The following is a 16,104-nucleotide window of genomic DNA, read 5'->3' on the forward strand; positions in this document are numbered from 1 at the left end:
CTTCTCATTAGGGAATGCTCATAAATGAAATCTGTTCCTTAAAAACTTAAAGAATGGATCTGATTTAACATTTCACAGTGGTGCTAAGAAATTTATGGCAATATATTTTCAAATGTGGCCAAATTGACATTAGTCAAAGAGCTGACAATATGTACAATATTAATGCTCAAAAGGCTAAAGATAAGTGTTACGTCGAACTTGTAGTTTAAATGGATGAGTTCACTCTTGTATGCATGTAAACATTTGTCTGTCTCATAGATTATGCACTTATTATTAGCACATTCTATTCTCAAATTATGTGTCTTTCTCCATTAAAGTTTTAAATTGCATCCAATGTTCTTGACCTGTGTGGTTTAATTTTCCTTTCTGTCTCAACATTACCCACACCTTTTGACTGGATGTTCAGGTCAAAACCTGTGTTGTTGTGCCCTATCAGGAGCTGTAATGCATCCCAAAACAATGAACAAGCTAAAATGGGCCGAAAATTGTATTGTTGCTAGGAAGGTATCTAGCCTTTAGTTTAACCAAAATCAAACATTGCCAGATTAAACACGACATGCCAAAATACATAAATGCAAATAAATAACATGAAGAAGAAAAACAAAAAGCAGTATTGTTCTGCGACGCAATACTGCGGGTCTTTACGTATTAACCGGATGAGACAAGATTACATTTGAAAAATGTTCATAAATTATGTTGTTTTATTATTGTGAACGCTTTTAGAACGTTTGGAACTTAGTTCTTACATCACGTAGTTATTACATCATCGCGGAAACTCCAATTCGTTCAATCCTTTCGGAATCCATCCACTGATCCAATCACAGCGCTTTACGTAATATGACGTCCAAGAGCGCCAAATGCGATTCTGTTTACGGAAGTCGCAGAGGGGTACCATGTGAACTGATTATTCAGATTTGTCTAGCGATTTAATTTCAGTCATATGTTTTATGAGGTAATTACACCGTTGTCGAGCTTCATTTAAAGTCCATATCTCATGGATATTGAGGTCGATATAATTGACTTTAAAGTCCCTCTCGAAAACAACAAAACTATTTTCGTTTGGGACATTCAGCCAATATTTTCAGAGGCTTACATTTATGTAAGTGTATTATTATATTATATTATATTATATTATTATTTCATTGTACTGTTACGTATCTAATGAATGGCCAATAAACCATTCAACTGCTCTTTGAGGTTATGTTTAACCTTTGCCCAAATGTTTGCATAACAAGTCATAAATTGGTTAGCTTGGACTTTTAGGGATTTTTAGTGTAAAATCACCAGTAATTGCATAAATTTACCCAACTTTAAGCTTAATCACTTTTAATTAAACGTCTCTTCTAACTTCTTAGGAGTCCCTGTGGAGCGTGTATTCAGCATTTGGAGCTCTTTACCTGTTGAAGGTCTGTCCCAATGCCACGGTGGCAGAACCTGGGTTCTATGCAATGGTGAAGTTCTACTCATCAGCACAGGCGTCTAAAGCTCAGCGGGCCACTGATAAACAGTGTCTTTTCCAAAGTTCTCCTATAAAGGTAGCCTAATGTATTACAGCTGCAGATAAAGCTGTAATGTAATTTGCACATGAGCTAGTTTTTAGATTTATTTTTAAGAAGGTTTGAATGTTTAAATTTAAAGTTGTTTTGCAAATATGTTTCTTATTCTCTCCTATCCCTCAGGTCAGATTGAGCACGAAGCAGAATCTGTCCTTCTATAGCACTAAACCTCTCAGCCTTTCCAAATGTCAAAACCTGGCTAATCACTATCTGGGCTTTGCTGGCTGGTCTACTCGCATTATTACTGTAAGCAGCAATATTGATGATATACACCAAATAGACTCTTGATTTTTCCCTCAAGGCTAAGTGTGCATTTATTCATGGCTGGTTTGTAAACTAACATTTTTGCGTTTCAACAGTTGAAGGACATCTCAAGATGCGTGGACGCAGGGTGCCAAGATGAAACAGATGACCAGAGTGTGCTTTTGAAATATGGCTGTATAGCAGAGTTGACCTTCCAACAGCATGGAATGAGCTGCCAGGGGGTCGGTGTGGCAGAGGAGATAATCGACAACGATCGAGGTGAGTTTACATACACATGCCTTGAGGCATGCAATATTCTTTATTTTTTTCAGAAGGTTGTTAAAAGTAAAAAAAAAAAAAAAAACTTCTAGAGGTTTTATCTCATGTGCACCGATATATTTATAACAATAATATTTAAATTAATGTTCAATTTACAATTAATAATTAATTAAATAATAATTGTTTGTTTGTTTCTTATCATATTTTTAACATGTTTATTTATTCACTTTATTTATTTATTAATTCATCTTTTTAAATAGACAATATTACCAGTGTAATTTTTATATATATATAAATTCACAACATCTGTTAAAATATTAAATTCTTTTAGATCCAGAGGAAAAGCTGAGAAAAAGAGGGACGCTAATGAAACGTGCCAAAGACAAAGCTGTGGTGGCTGCCTTTGAAAAAGTGCTTCTCATGGTCTTGGGTAAGTATTTCCAGCAACCTACTGTATACAACCATTATACAGTACATTGCAATTTTGCCATTATTGTCCCATAGGAAATGGGAAAGTAGCAATTGAGATCAAGTATGATCCAGATGAGATCCTTCCAGAAGAGAACTCAGAAGGAGTCATAAAAGTAAGTGCTCCTTCAAGATCTTTGAACATTCTGGTCAATGGTGCATTGAATTTATTCCATTTACAGAGAAGTAAATGTACTGTATGAAAATTTGTCCCACATCTACTGAAATCAGCTCATAAGGTTGTTTTCCAGGGTCAGTCATATTATCAACCATTGCTACGAGAAACTAGCCAGTCACTTTCAGTTCTTATCTGGTCAGTGGTTTAGCAACAGCCAATCGGAGGGCTGTCTAATAGCCAATTGCTTTATGTGGCAGGTAAATGACATCTCCTGGAATGAGTTTGAAGATGCTGCTGACAGTAATACTGAGGAGGATTTCCCATGGGGCCTCACAGTGGACCTCCCTCACTGACACCCAACTTTCTCCACCCACACAGTTGCCAATGTTTTCCAGATAAGTGACCACTGAAAATTATATAAGTTTTCTCTTTAATGTTTGGTATTGACCATAATGTGTGCAGCGTTACGGTCATCCTCTGTGGTTAACCTCCCAATTTCAGTGCAACCGACCTCAGATTCCTCTTCTCTATTTCCAAAGCAATTCTCTGTTTTTTTATGTGGCTGATACTACCATGACCACACAGGTTGAGGTTTGAAGGTCAGGTCAGATGTCAAGCCAAGAAAGCCACGTAATTTTATAAGATTTTAGGGAATCCAAAATGCATCAACTTCTAAAATCTCTTGTGTACTTAACATGATCGGCCTCTTTGTTTGACATATTTGTACTAACGAAGAATACATTAAGAGAGGTTTCAGTGTGTTCTCATTAAAATGGGTTTTTGTGTGTTGTGTGAAATAAAATATATTTGTAGCAATGTATCAGTTTTCTTTGTCAAGTAGATTTTTAATGTGTTTTTGGTCTAGGATGAAGAATAATATCAGTAGATCCATAAAAACAGGATACCCAGTTTACCTAAAATTCCCTGTGTCTATTCTTTGGCATGACTAAAAATTCCTTTTTACACACACATAATGTGCTTCTCAAGTTAATTACCACTAGGTGGCCGAGCCTGTTACAATTCAGTTGATTTGTAAAAGGACTTTTTTTATATTGCCACAAAGCAGTTACAAAATAATAATAATAATAATCTCAGTAAGCATGGGCAACAGTTGGGGTGGGCGGGGGGAGATTTAGATTTTTAGAGTATAGAATGTGGGAGAACCAAATTTTTCAATTATATAAAGTATATAATCATATTTATGATAATAATGACTAATTAGTATGTTGTCAAATTACATGAGGTAATATACAGATGTACAAGGACTGTACTTTGTATTTTGAATCAGTTTTTATTTTTATAATCAATTTCCTTTTCATTTTTTTAGTTTTTTTAATTAGTGCTGTCAGATTGATTAATCATGATTAATTGTAACCAAAATAAAAGTTTTTGTTTACATAATTTATGTGTGTGTACCATCACGTGCATATTTATATCAACATATAAACACACACATACATGTATATATTTAAGAAATAATATTGAATATATATTTATGTATAATATAAATCATATATATATATATATATATATATATATTAGTGCTGTCAAACGATTAATTGCATCCAAAAAAGTTTTTGTTTACATAATATATGTATGTATGCTGTGTATATTTATTATGTATATATATATATAAATGCACACACATGCATGTATATATTTCAGAAAAATATGTTGTTTATATATTAAATATATTTATTATAATATAAATTCTATGAATATAAATATAGACATGTAAATACATGTAAATATTTTCAAAATATGTGTGTGTATTTATATATACATAATAAATATACACAGAACACATACATATATTATGCAAATAAAACTAATCATTTGACAGCACTAATATATATATATATATATATATATATATATATATATATATATATATATATTAAAAACATTTTATTTTAGCTGTTGACCAAAACATATTCAAGTTACAGTTATTTAATGTATAATCTCATCACAATTGGAGAAAATGTTAAGGAATTACAACTCTTTAATATGTACCTCCCCCCTTTTTCAAGGGACCATAAGTAATTGGACAGTTGACTCATAAGCTGTTTAATGGACAGGTGTGGGCTATTCTTTTGTTATTTCACGAGTTCACACTTACATATAATAAATAGAATAAAGTTTATGCATATTTGACGTGCTGTCCGAGGGGAGGGCCCGAACCCTGAGTACCCCCCTACAGGTTAAGACAGGAACAGAGCATGTGAGCGGAGCTGAGCGGTGAGAATTTCCGCTCCCCGCTCACGTGGGTGTTCGCTCCCCCCGCTCCACCGCTCAAAGTTATGAGGCGCCGTACTGGACAAAAGTGAAGCGAACACGGTGAGAGAGCGACAGTGCGCGAGAGAGACCGAGTGTGTCCGAGCGAGAGAGACCGAGTGTGTCCGAGCGAGAGAGACACAGTGCGCGAGAGAGACCGAGTGTGTCCGAGCGAGAGAGAGCGAACGTGAAAAAAAGTGAAGCGAACACGGAGAGAGCGCGAACGTGCGCGCCGCGAGAGAGACCCAAAATGCGCTACAGAAAGTATAATAAAGTAAATAAAATATAATAAAGAGAGCGAGAGTGATTTTCAGTGCAAGAGTGCAATTTCCAAGATGTTTAAGGGACATTTTATATTAAATTATATGATTCTGTTGCACTGCATTACATGTCAGTGCAACGATGTGCAGAGATATTTCATGATATTGTATGAAGATAGTATACTATCAAGAAATTTTAACTCAATTTTAACTTAATTTTAACTTTTAACTCATTTTTAACTCGGTCTATCTCGCGCACTGTCGCTCTCTCACCGTGTTCGCTTCACTTTTGTCCAGTACGGCGCCTCATACAAAGTCGCACCAGACCGCTCCGCTCAATTCCGCTCCCCGCTCACCTACAATTTCATCCCGCTCTGGTGAAATCGCTCCACGCTCGCTCAAATTTAAAATTCCTCTGCATGCCTAAAACCTGCCGTTTTCAACCGAAGCCTTACGCCTGGGAAACACTGCCTGCGTGGCGGACGTGGAACGGGTTTATTGCGTGACTCCTGCGGAAAAAATCCGCTTCACTTCTATTCTGTCGCGGGGCCGCGGTTGCGGTGTGGTTGGACCGCACCTGATATGCGCGTAGTCCGCAGGCAGTGTGGATGCTCTAATCTGTTAACATAGGCGCGGAAAGGAAAATCAACACGCAGCAAACCCGCGTCCGCCACACAGCCTATATCCTATAAAGAACTCACAGCAACAGCAACATCAGTCAAAATATAACATATTTATTTCAAACAAACACGATTAAAATACGAATCCTCAAATACTGAAATCGTATCACTACATTCCCGTTCATATTCAACATCATTATCATCTAGTTTTTTGACAGCAATTGCGCAACTGTATGTCGGTTTGCTTTTGGAAATGTTTCACGAACTCCATCTCTCCTTCACAACGAACGATTTTTGAAGTGTAGGCTGACAGTTTTGTTAATTGTTGAAGGCCAGGTGAATTCTGGGTGGATCTGTGCATGCCCTAGACTCGTGGTGTGAGCGGTATCGGAGTGGAACCGGAGCGAGACAGAGCGATCGCTCCGGCCTTTGGATAAAAACCCGCTCCGCGCTCCGACTATATTTCGCGCGCTCCGCTCCCCGCTCGCTCCCCGCTCCGCTCCGCTCACATGCTCTGGACAGGAATAGATGTAAGTGCGGAGAAGGGGTGGCGGAGGGATGCTGGAAAACTCTCAAGGAACAGAGGTGAGTCAGCTGTGTATATATACACACCTTATCTTGTTAACTGGGTTGTTTACTGATTGTGCTCCTCTCGTGTTAATTAGGTTAATTATCTCCTCCCGAACTTTGTTAATAAAACATCATTTCTACATCAATTAAGCAGGTAAAAGGTCTGGAGTTGATTCTAAGTGTGTCATTTGCATTTGGAAGCTGTTGCTGTGAACCCACATCATGCGGTTAAAGGATCTCTCCGTGCTAGTGAAACAGACAATTGTCAGGCTTCAAAAACAAAACACATCCATCACAGAGATAGCAGGAATATTAGGAGTGGCCAAATCATCAGTTTGGTACATTCTGAGAAAAAAAAGAACACACTGGTGAGCTCAGCAACATAAAAAGACCTGGATGTCCATGAAGGACAACAATGGTGGATGATCGGAGGATCCTCTCCATGATAAAGAAAAACCCTTCCCAACATCCAGCCAAGAGAAGAACACATGCTAGGAGGTATACGACGTGTCCCTGTCAAAGTTTACATTCAAGAGAAAGCTTCACAAAAGCAAATACAGAGGGTTCACCACAAGGTGCAAACAAGGCCAGATTAGACTTTGCCAAAAAACATCTCAAAAAGCCAGACCACATCTGGAAAAACATTCTTTGGATGGCTAAAATTAAGATCAACCTGTACCAGAATGACGGAATATCGTTAATGTGCTCATTTGAAGTTAACATGGATGTGTTGAATGGGTTTTTGTAATGTAATGTCTGTCAACTGGAGCACTTTAAAGGGAAAGTTCACCCAAAAATGAAAATTTGCTGTTAATTTATTGACGCTCAGGCCATTCCAGATGTTGGTGACTTTTATTCTTTAGTAGAACAGTAAAGGTTTTTATCTGAAACGGTGATCCTTGGCAATTCATATACTGCACGTCTGCCGGTTTTTGATTGTTTAGTTTCATGACTTATGAAGCTAATTACCAGTGGCTCCTGATGACACATTGAAGAACTCAATGTGTCATCAGGAGCCACTGGCAATTTGGTCTTGTCTGTATATGTTTATTTGTCTCTCAAAAGCCTGCAGCCAGAGACGTGTAGTTTATGAATTACCAAAGACAATGGTTTCACCAAAAAATCTCCTTTTACTGTTCTACTGATGAAAAAAGTCACCTATATCTTGGATGGCCTGAGGGTCAATAAATTAACAGCAAATTTTCATTTTTGTGTTAACTTTTAAGCCTGCATGTTTACTATGTATGACAAATGTTATAAATGCAGATTGTTATTAAATAAAGGCTATTATGTGTTATAATGTGTGTTTTTAGTGACTGATAGACACCAGTTAATAATTTTCTTAAACTCGGTCTAAAATGTAATAACTACTGTAGTTCCACAGCAATTTCTTATGATGCCCAAATAATAAATCTTAGTAGAGGTAACATATAAAACACATGGAGTAAATGGTTAAATTTTAATTGACATAACTTGCTGTAGTCTTCTAAAATGTTTGACCAATTAAAACATTTGGACTATAAAACTAGTTCACTAAAGATTGAGCCAACTAAAAAAATAACAATTTTACAACATTACCTATTTTTGAAAATAGAAGCTAGAATTTAGCTTTGGCATTTGCTGATGAAAGCTGTGAATTTCCACATTTTGGTAAAATAAGGAAGTCCTCAGGAAGAAATCGAAAGTTCTGTGAACACAGCTCTGCTAAACATGTTGGGATTTGTATGTCTGACTTCTAAAGAGAATGAGTCTATTTACCTCTTGTTTAGTCTGAGTCATAAATCTATGATGATTAGTATTTTATTGGTTGTGAAAGATTTACTCAGAATCAGGAATGTCTGTGCACCTTTTTATCTTTGGTCTCGCTGAGGCGCTTAACCACCAGCACAGTGCTCGATTCCTCTTACTCTCAAACAACCTCACACAGTACAATCAGCTCTTTCAGTTCCCTGTCCTCATTTTCACTTTCTAAGGTAAGATGCCAGTGGGGGTCTCTCCATACCCACGAGGTTGAAATATACCAGTTGTATTTCAGTAGAAGCAAACCAAGAGTAACGATAAATGTTTTTTTTTTTTCTTCTTGCGTATAAAACCACAACCACAAAGGGCCACGTGCACAAAGATTGAAACACATACACACTTGGGCAAATCCCAGTCTGTTATTGTGGGCACAGTTCTTCAGAATTCTTATTCAGCTTTCAAAATGTAACACTCAGAATAGAACATATCATAAAGACGACATGTTGTTAAAAAATATTTAAAAAAGTGTCATTTATGTTATTTTACTACAGCTATAATAAATAGTTATAATAGCCTATTATCTGGGGAAAATATATAAATTCAAATGATTTATTAATAATAATAATCAATAGATGATGATAGGCTGATTTAAGAGCAATATTAATTCTATTTCATAAAGCTAATATTAAAATGAATAATCTGAGCATTTGTTACTGTGATCTGATTTATAACCACAGGCTGAGACCAAGACCAAAACCAGAGGTAAGAGGCTTGAGACCAGGACCAGAGAAAGGATCTATGATTGTCACACATCAAACATTTGTTACTGACCATAGAGTAAGTGTTATGTGGTTAACCTCCCAACTTCACATCCATCTTTTCTGCTTCCAGGAGAGCACTGTTTGTTTGTTTGTCTTTACATGGCTGCTACACCAGAACACAGAGTTGCTTTGTGTGTGGGGGGGGGGGGGATACTCTCATGACAATTAGTATTTTACAACTTGATATATATATATATATATATAATCATCTTGTATATGTCTGAAAATGCTACTTTTGTCAAGCTCATCTGTGACTAAGTCTTCAATTGAACCACTTGAACATTAGTAAAACAGTTTTCAACTAGTTCTGTCTTGAACAAAAACATGTGTTAGCATGCCACAATGTCATTCTGCTGTACTCATCTGTCAAAATGTATTCATATTCGCTGGAATGTATTTTTTTGTCGGGTTTCGATTGTTCCCTTGGGCTCTTAGATACCACATAAATCTTATAAGACTAAATAAAAGCAATAGTTGTGACTCCAACACGAGATTATGATATATAATCGTAGCTTCATGTCAATGTGCATAAAGTGAGATCGGTCTTCATTTGAAATGCACATCAGAAATCGTCTCGAAAACGAAAATCAAAGATTTTCAGGGTCAAAATCACGCCTTTTCACTTTTCGATCGGTTTGCAAAATGCAGTCGGCTATATAAACTGTAGACCTATCGTGAATCCTTCACAACTTATTATCGTTATTTGTCGTTGTAGGAAGGACAAACGACAAGTTAAGGTAAGCAGTCGAATCAGTGGCTTATTGTGATAATCTGATTATTCACTGCTTCAAATTGATGCATCCTTGTTTTAAACTCACATGTTCTCTGATCTTTTACAGGCAAAAGTCAGAATGGAACTTCTTCGCGTAGTCCTGCTTTGCACCTTTTTCTGCTCTGCGCAGGTTTGGTCATTCCCAATAAACTGCGCCTTTAGTAAGGCTTTAATGAAGGGATCCTATGCACTTTTAGAGACTGCGGTAAGAATAATGCAGAGAATCTTCAGTGGTGGGCGAATATAGGCTATTCATTAACGAATATACATTTTGTTTTAGGGAGGCCTTTTCCCTATGCAGTGCCTGGAGGAAAAGGTTGCCATTCCTTTCCCGAAAAATGCGTTCAAGTCTGAAAACAAGGATGAGGTAGGCTACAATAGTTGAATAAATCCTTTAAATTAAATTTTAATCATTTTGGTTGACTTTTGTGCTCATCTGTTTACTTTTCAACTCTTGTTTCTGAAGGTTACTGGTGTAGAAAAAGCTGTTTACCAGACACTTGAGAATATTAACGCACTGTTTGAGAACTCCAGTGATCCAGACAAGTTGGATGAAGAAAAGTGGGATGATTTTCGAGGCCTTGTACACCGGCAGATTGTGGAGAGCAAATGCGTAAGAAAAGAGCAAACTTGATAATATCTTAAACGTTAGAGATTAAATTATTCTGGGGGGAATACGTAGACCTGAGAGAAAAAAAGAAAAAAACAATAGGCTAAACACAATATTAATTGATTATTATTATTATTATTCTGCAATACAAGTCAATTTTATTTCTTTCGTTCGCTCATCCAGCTCTTTGAGTCTTTTTTCGCTTTGCAGTTCATCCGAGCAATCTTTTCGTTTTCTTTAAGTGGAGATTCCAGATTTTCTAATAGCTAGGCCTATCAAAAGTTTTGTTATCATTAATCATTTTACTCTGTTAACTCTCATTTTGAGACGCACGGAATGCCAATTAGCTACTGTAGTGTTTATGTAAAGAGAGAGAGCTGAGTGGCAAGAGACATTGAAGTAGCACCGGTCACTATAGCACCGCTGGGTGCCTCAATTGACGTATCAGAATCAAGTATTTGCCGATAACTGTGTAATATTTATGACTTTTAATTTACTTTTATATTCAGTATTTTATGTTTTCTGGGTCTTGGCAAATATAGATCATGAACAAGTCTGAAGCGGCACAGGATTTCTCCAGCAGAGAAGCTTCACTCAAGGTTTACTTCGAGACTATATCCTCAACTCTGAAAGACAAGGTACGCTTGTGTCCTCAACCTCTAACTTTAGTCATATCTCTTGTGTTACATAATAAACATTCTAATGCTTATTGCCATTTTTCTGTGCAGGATTTCAGTTACTGCGCATGGGAAATTGTCAGAAATGAGATTCTCCGCACCCTGAAGTTCATACTGGACGACACCATGTTATTCAAGTCTTGAGAATTCTAAATGCTCCCTTGTATTTATTTATTTATTTATTTATTTATTTATTTATTTATTTATTTATTCTCTGTGTTTTATTTATTTATACACCTCTGCTAGAGGTGTATTCTTTTTCTAATCACTGTAAAGGAAATAACTCACTTTCACTTTTAAATTGCATCACATTACCATTTCCATTCAGCACTGGACAGTTCACAGTATGAAGACTTCAGTATTCATATTTTAAGATTGTATTTTTGTTGCATTTTACAAAGTTTTTGTAATTTTTGAATAATAAATAAATTTTTAATGCAGACCTCTCAGAGCTTGTCTTGTTTTATAGAGGGGGGATCTTTGAAAAAAGATCTTTGCTTTATTTGATTTTTGGTGAAATTAGCTTATAGTTGAGTGAAAGAGATCAATAATTAGTGTGATTTAAATAATCGTGGGTCTTGTAATTTTCATTTTAAAAAATTGAGGTGACAATTAAAAATAGCGTGTATAGCCTATTTCATTCAAGAAACTGTGGTTCAGTGTTGTACAGAAAATCTTGAGGACATTTTACTAATAAAACCAAGACATTTTTTTAAAGGAAACTTAAGCAGTTTTGAGGCTTAAATTGAGGAACTGATTAACACTAGAACCGCCAGAGGTCGCTGTATACCTAAAAGCATCAGTGGGTAAATTTTACCCACACACATGACAACTGTTTTTATGTGGCTAAAGAACATATTATTTCACTGTATTATGCCACACTCTCAGAAATAAAGGTACAAAAGCTGTCACTGGGGCGGTAGCTTTTCAAAAGGTACACTTTTTTACCTATTAAGTTCAAATATGTACACTTTAAGTACTAATGTGTATCTTTAAGGTACCAAAATGGACCTTTTAGGTACAAACATGTACCTTTTGAAAAGGTACCGCCCCAGTGACAGCTTTTGTACCTTCATTTCTGAGAGTGCACTGTCTTCACAAAGAAGTGTCGAGTCCATGAAATGATTATGTCAAGTCATCAACTATATTTTTACCCTGTTGTTTTATGTTCAAGACTTTTTAATTCAGCCTACACTAATCCATAATGGTCAGTAAGCTAAAATAAAAAAATAAAAAAAGCCTGCACTGACAACGAAAATAGAAGGTAGTAAATATTTGGGTGGTGTAATATTATAATACAATGTCATTAATCAATATATTAGGATATTTTAGAGGTGATTGTTAGTTCCCATCATGTTTTGCATATGGATGGATATGGAGAGTTAATTAAATGCTATTTTATGTGTTTTTAAGTGAAGGGAAACATCTATTAATGTTTACTGTTCAGTTATGTTTGACATTTGAAAGAGTTTCTGTTATGTTGAAGTTTCCATTGTGCAGTGCAATTGTTACCATTGTGCAGAAGAGTAAAGCTTATGGTTATGGATACTACTCCTCGGCATTAAGCCTTGTTCAATAAGCAGTAGCATTGCTAGTGCTAGTGCAGTATTTTCCAGTATTGCTCAAGTATTTTCCTACTTGAGCTGTTTGGCTGTATGCAGTCTTTTAAATGTACAAATAACTCAAAGTCAAATACAAACAGGCCTCACTGTTTGATTTATTCAGGTAGATTCCATTAAAAAACAAATCAAGCCTTAATAACTACTCAAAAATATTATGTGTAATATTGTTACCATATTTTTTTAAGTAGATAGCTCGTTCCAGTTTTTACAGTGTAGTGAGGAATGTGTAATATTATCATAGGCTAGGCTACACCAGGTGTAGTGAAATAGGCTATATGAACTGTACCCCTCTTTCTCAAAACTGTGACCTTACACATTGATAATGTGACCTTCTAGAATTGTGCATCTATGCGGCTGTTTGTTCCAGCAGAAGCGATAGTTTTAGCAGACATTATGATACGAGATCCGAATAGACCTATTAGCGATCACACTTTAACCACATATCCTGTGTTTGTACATTGCTACAAAATAACATCCTGTTTTTGTCTATTTCTATGTCTAGAACAAATGCAAATTTGTTGTACTGTATACAGCATGACATAATATAATGCACTGCGCTGGTCACAAATATATAAATGCTCTTCTTCATTTATTCAAGCTTTATTTATTCATTGTTTGAAAGCAGAGTTTGTAGGGAGAGGTCAGTTAAAAGGACTTAACACTGTCTCAGTGCAAAATATTTCACCTGTTGCCATTGTGTAATTATTATGTAGCTTTAAACAAACTTGGACTGCTCTAGCTTTTGAAGTGTTAGAAAAAGAAAAGCCTATGAAGGATTGTTCACAGACCCTGTAAAATTGAAACCCTGTAAATGTTGTTCTTTTAATCCAGCAGTGGTAGTTGATGTTAAACATGAATGCTGTAAGATCAGTAAACTCAGAAAACCACGGAACGGGAATATAAATATCAAAGCAAGTTTCAAGGCTGTAACTTCTCTGTTTTGTTTAAATAGATGTCACTGAGGAAATGCATAGCTATGTGTCACATTTTTACATAAAAATATCAAATGATTATTTGGGCCAAAATAAATTATAAATTATCTCTCTATTTTTTTTATAAATTATAAAAAAATCTTATTAACAATAAAAATAAAGTGATATGTTGTCCCAGCTTGACACTAGACAAATTGATATATACTGTATATATACACACACACAAGTGGTCAGAATTGTTGGTACCCTTGGTAAATATGATCAAAGAAGGCTGTGAAAATACACCTGCGTTATTAATCCTTTTGATCTTTTATTTAAAACAAAATCACAAAAATCTAACCTTTCATTGAACTAAAACAACTGAAAATGGGGGAAAATCTCATTATGAAATAAATGTTTTTTTGTCAAATACACGTTGGGCACAATTATTGGTACCCCTAGAAATTCTTATGAATAAAATATCTGTGAAGTACCTTATATTCCCATTCATATTCACAATTTTGAGCACTCCAGGGTGATTATGAACATGAAATTATCCAGCCATGGCTTCCTGTTTCACAGAAATATAAATAGGAGGGAAAACAAAGGCCAAACTCCCTTAATCATCCATCACAATGAGAAAAACCAAAGAATATATTTCTGATGTGCAGCAACAGATAATTGAGCTTCACAAATTAGTGAAGTGGCTTTAAGAAAAGAGCTAGAGCAGTGAAAATTCCCATTTCCACCATCAGGGCAATAATTAAGAATTTACAATCAACATAAAATGTTATAAATCTGCCTGGAAGAGGACGTGTGTCTATATCTTCCTAATGCACAGTGAGAAGGAGAGTTTGAGTAACTGAAGACTCTCCAAGGACCACAGCTGGAGAATTGTGTCTCAGGGTCAGAAAACCTTAAAAAATAATGTAAAACAGCACCTACATAACCACATGTTGTTGTTGTTGTTGTTGTTTTGGGGTCAAGAAGAAGAAAAAAATCAAGAAAACAAAATACTCTCATCCAAAAACAAACTCCAGCATATTCAGTTACAGACACGACTGGAACTAAAAAATTTGCTTTTTAGCAGCAAACACTCAAGATGGGTTTGGTGTATGTGACTCTATAAAGGATTGACTTTTATTTTTTTCTTGTCCTTCCCTCTCTCCCTCCCTCTGACTGGACTTTGAGATATTGAGTATGTGTCCGTTGTGTTTTTTTTGGTTTTTTTTGGGTGTTCTTTTCTTTTTGGATGTTATATATGAAAAAAATAAAAATGTTGATAACAAAAAAAAAAGATGGGTTTGGTGAACACCGGGATAAAAAGTACCCCATGTTTACAATGAAATATACTGCTGTATTCTTGATGTTGTGGGCCTATATTTCTGCTGGAGGTCCTGGACATCTTGTTTAGACACATGGCATCATGGATTCTATCAAATACCAACAGATAAAAAATCAATAGGTGACTGACTCTGTTCAAAATCTTATAATGGGCCATGTTTGGATCTTCCAACTGTATAATAATCCAAAAACAAACCTTAAAAAACACAAAAATAGGTCACTGAGCACAAAACTAAGCTTCTGCTGGCCATTCCACACTCTCAGAAATAAAGGTACAAAAGCTGTCACTGGGGTGGTACCTTTTCAAAAGGTACAGTTTTGTACCTATTAGGTTTAAATATGTACACTTTAAGTACTAATATGCACCTTTAAGGTACCAAAATGGACCCTTTAGGTACAAACATGTACCTTTTGAACAGGTACTGCCCCAGTGACAGCTTTTGTACCTTTATTTCTGAGAGTGCAGTCCTCTGACCTGAACCAAAGTGAGTGAAGTGAACTGAAGACAAGAAGCTCCAACATGGAGCTGGGAATCTAAAGGGTCTGGAGTGATTCTGGATGAAGAAATGGTCTCTGATCTCTTGTCAGGTGTTTTCTAACCTCATCAGGCATTATAGGAGAAAATTTAGAGCTGTTAAACTGGCAAATGGAGGTTTCAAAAAGTATTGAATAAAAGGGTACCGTTAATTGTGTCCAACGTGTGTTAGAGAAAAACATTTATTTCATAATGATATTTCCCCCCCCATTTAAAATTCTTCTCCAATGAAAAGTTAGATTTTTGTGATTAAAAAAAAAAAAAAAAAAGATCAAAAGGATTAACAATGCAGATTTTTTCACAGCCTTCTTTGATCATATTTACCATGGGTAACAACTATTCTGACCACGTGTGTGTGTGTGTGTATATAGACATATATATATATATATATATATAGGCTATATATATATATATATATATATATATATGAGAGACTTTTTAGTAATTCACCTTATGATAAAAATGCCAAAAAAAAATTAATTAATATATATTATGAAATTGTGAAAATAACAGTCATTTTTCCAAGAATATCTTGTGACATATAACCAAAACACATATATATATTTTTTTTAACGATTAAGAGCCAGTACAAATGTTTACAAAAATTGCAGCAGTGCATGTGCAGTGATAAAGTGTTGCTGAGTTCCGTGCAAGAGTGCAATGCAAAAATGGTCCATGTGCACT

The 16,104-nt window shown here is 35.6% G+C and overlaps 2 protein-coding genes across 3 annotated transcripts; both read left to right on the forward strand.

The window, feature by feature from the left end:
* Positions 1–848: 848 nt before the first annotated feature.
* rdm1 (RAD52 motif containing 1) lies at positions 849–3,491 on the forward strand. 2 transcript variants are annotated; one of them, XM_058770606.1, is made up of 7 exons: positions 849–952; positions 1,356–1,535; positions 1,680–1,802; positions 1,916–2,078; positions 2,410–2,508; positions 2,583–2,662; positions 2,922–3,491. In XM_058770606.1, exons 1-7 carry the CDS (start codon positions 941–943, stop codon positions 3,015–3,017), a joined length of 753 nt encoding a protein of 250 aa, XP_058626589.1. In that variant the 5' UTR covers positions 849–940; the 3' UTR covers positions 3,018–3,491. The 2 variants fall into 2 exon arrangements, with proteins under 2 accessions (XP_058626589.1, XP_058626588.1); XM_058770605.1 differs by having other exon boundaries at positions 857–1,099.
* A 6,297-nt stretch (positions 3,492–9,788) lies between these two features.
* ifnphi3 (interferon phi 3) lies at positions 9,789–11,333 on the forward strand. The gene is made up of 5 exons (XM_058771432.1): positions 9,789–9,926; positions 10,002–10,088; positions 10,188–10,334; positions 10,874–10,969; positions 11,060–11,333. Exons 1-5 carry the CDS (start codon positions 9,801–9,803, stop codon positions 11,150–11,152), a joined length of 549 nt encoding a protein of 182 aa, XP_058627415.1. The 5' UTR covers positions 9,789–9,800; the 3' UTR covers positions 11,153–11,333.
* The last annotated feature ends 4,771 nt before the right edge of the window (positions 11,334–16,104 follow it).

Source organism: Onychostoma macrolepis, chromosome 03, assembly GCF_012432095.1.
Source record: "Onychostoma macrolepis isolate SWU-2019 chromosome 03, ASM1243209v1, whole genome shotgun sequence".
In the NCBI taxonomy this organism is placed as follows: Eukaryota; Metazoa; Chordata; class Actinopteri; order Cypriniformes; family Cyprinidae; genus Onychostoma; species Onychostoma macrolepis.

Excerpts from the sequence above, each read along its gene's own strand:
- ifnphi3 (XM_058771432.1), top strand. The coding sequence starts at position 9,801 with ATGGAACTTCTTCGCGTAGTCCTGCTTTGCACCTTTTTCTGCTCTGCG. Across the intron at positions 10,089-10,187 it reads AGTCTGAAAACAAGGATGAG|GTTACTGGTGTAGAAAAAGC; the intron begins GTAGGCTACAAT and ends TTGTTTCTGAAG. Across the intron at positions 10,970-11,059 it reads CCTCAACTCTGAAAGACAAG|GATTTCAGTTACTGCGCATG; the intron begins GTACGCTTGTGT and ends TTTTCTGTGCAG.
- rdm1 (XM_058770605.1), top strand. The coding sequence starts at position 995 with ATGGATATTGAGGTCGATATAATTGACTTTAAAGTCCCTCTCGAAAAC. Across the intron at positions 2,079-2,409 it reads GATAATCGACAACGATCGAG|ATCCAGAGGAAAAGCTGAGA; the intron begins GTGAGTTTACAT and ends AAATTCTTTTAG. Across the intron at positions 2,509-2,582 it reads AGTGCTTCTCATGGTCTTGG|GAAATGGGAAAGTAGCAATT; the intron begins GTAAGTATTTCC and ends ATTGTCCCATAG.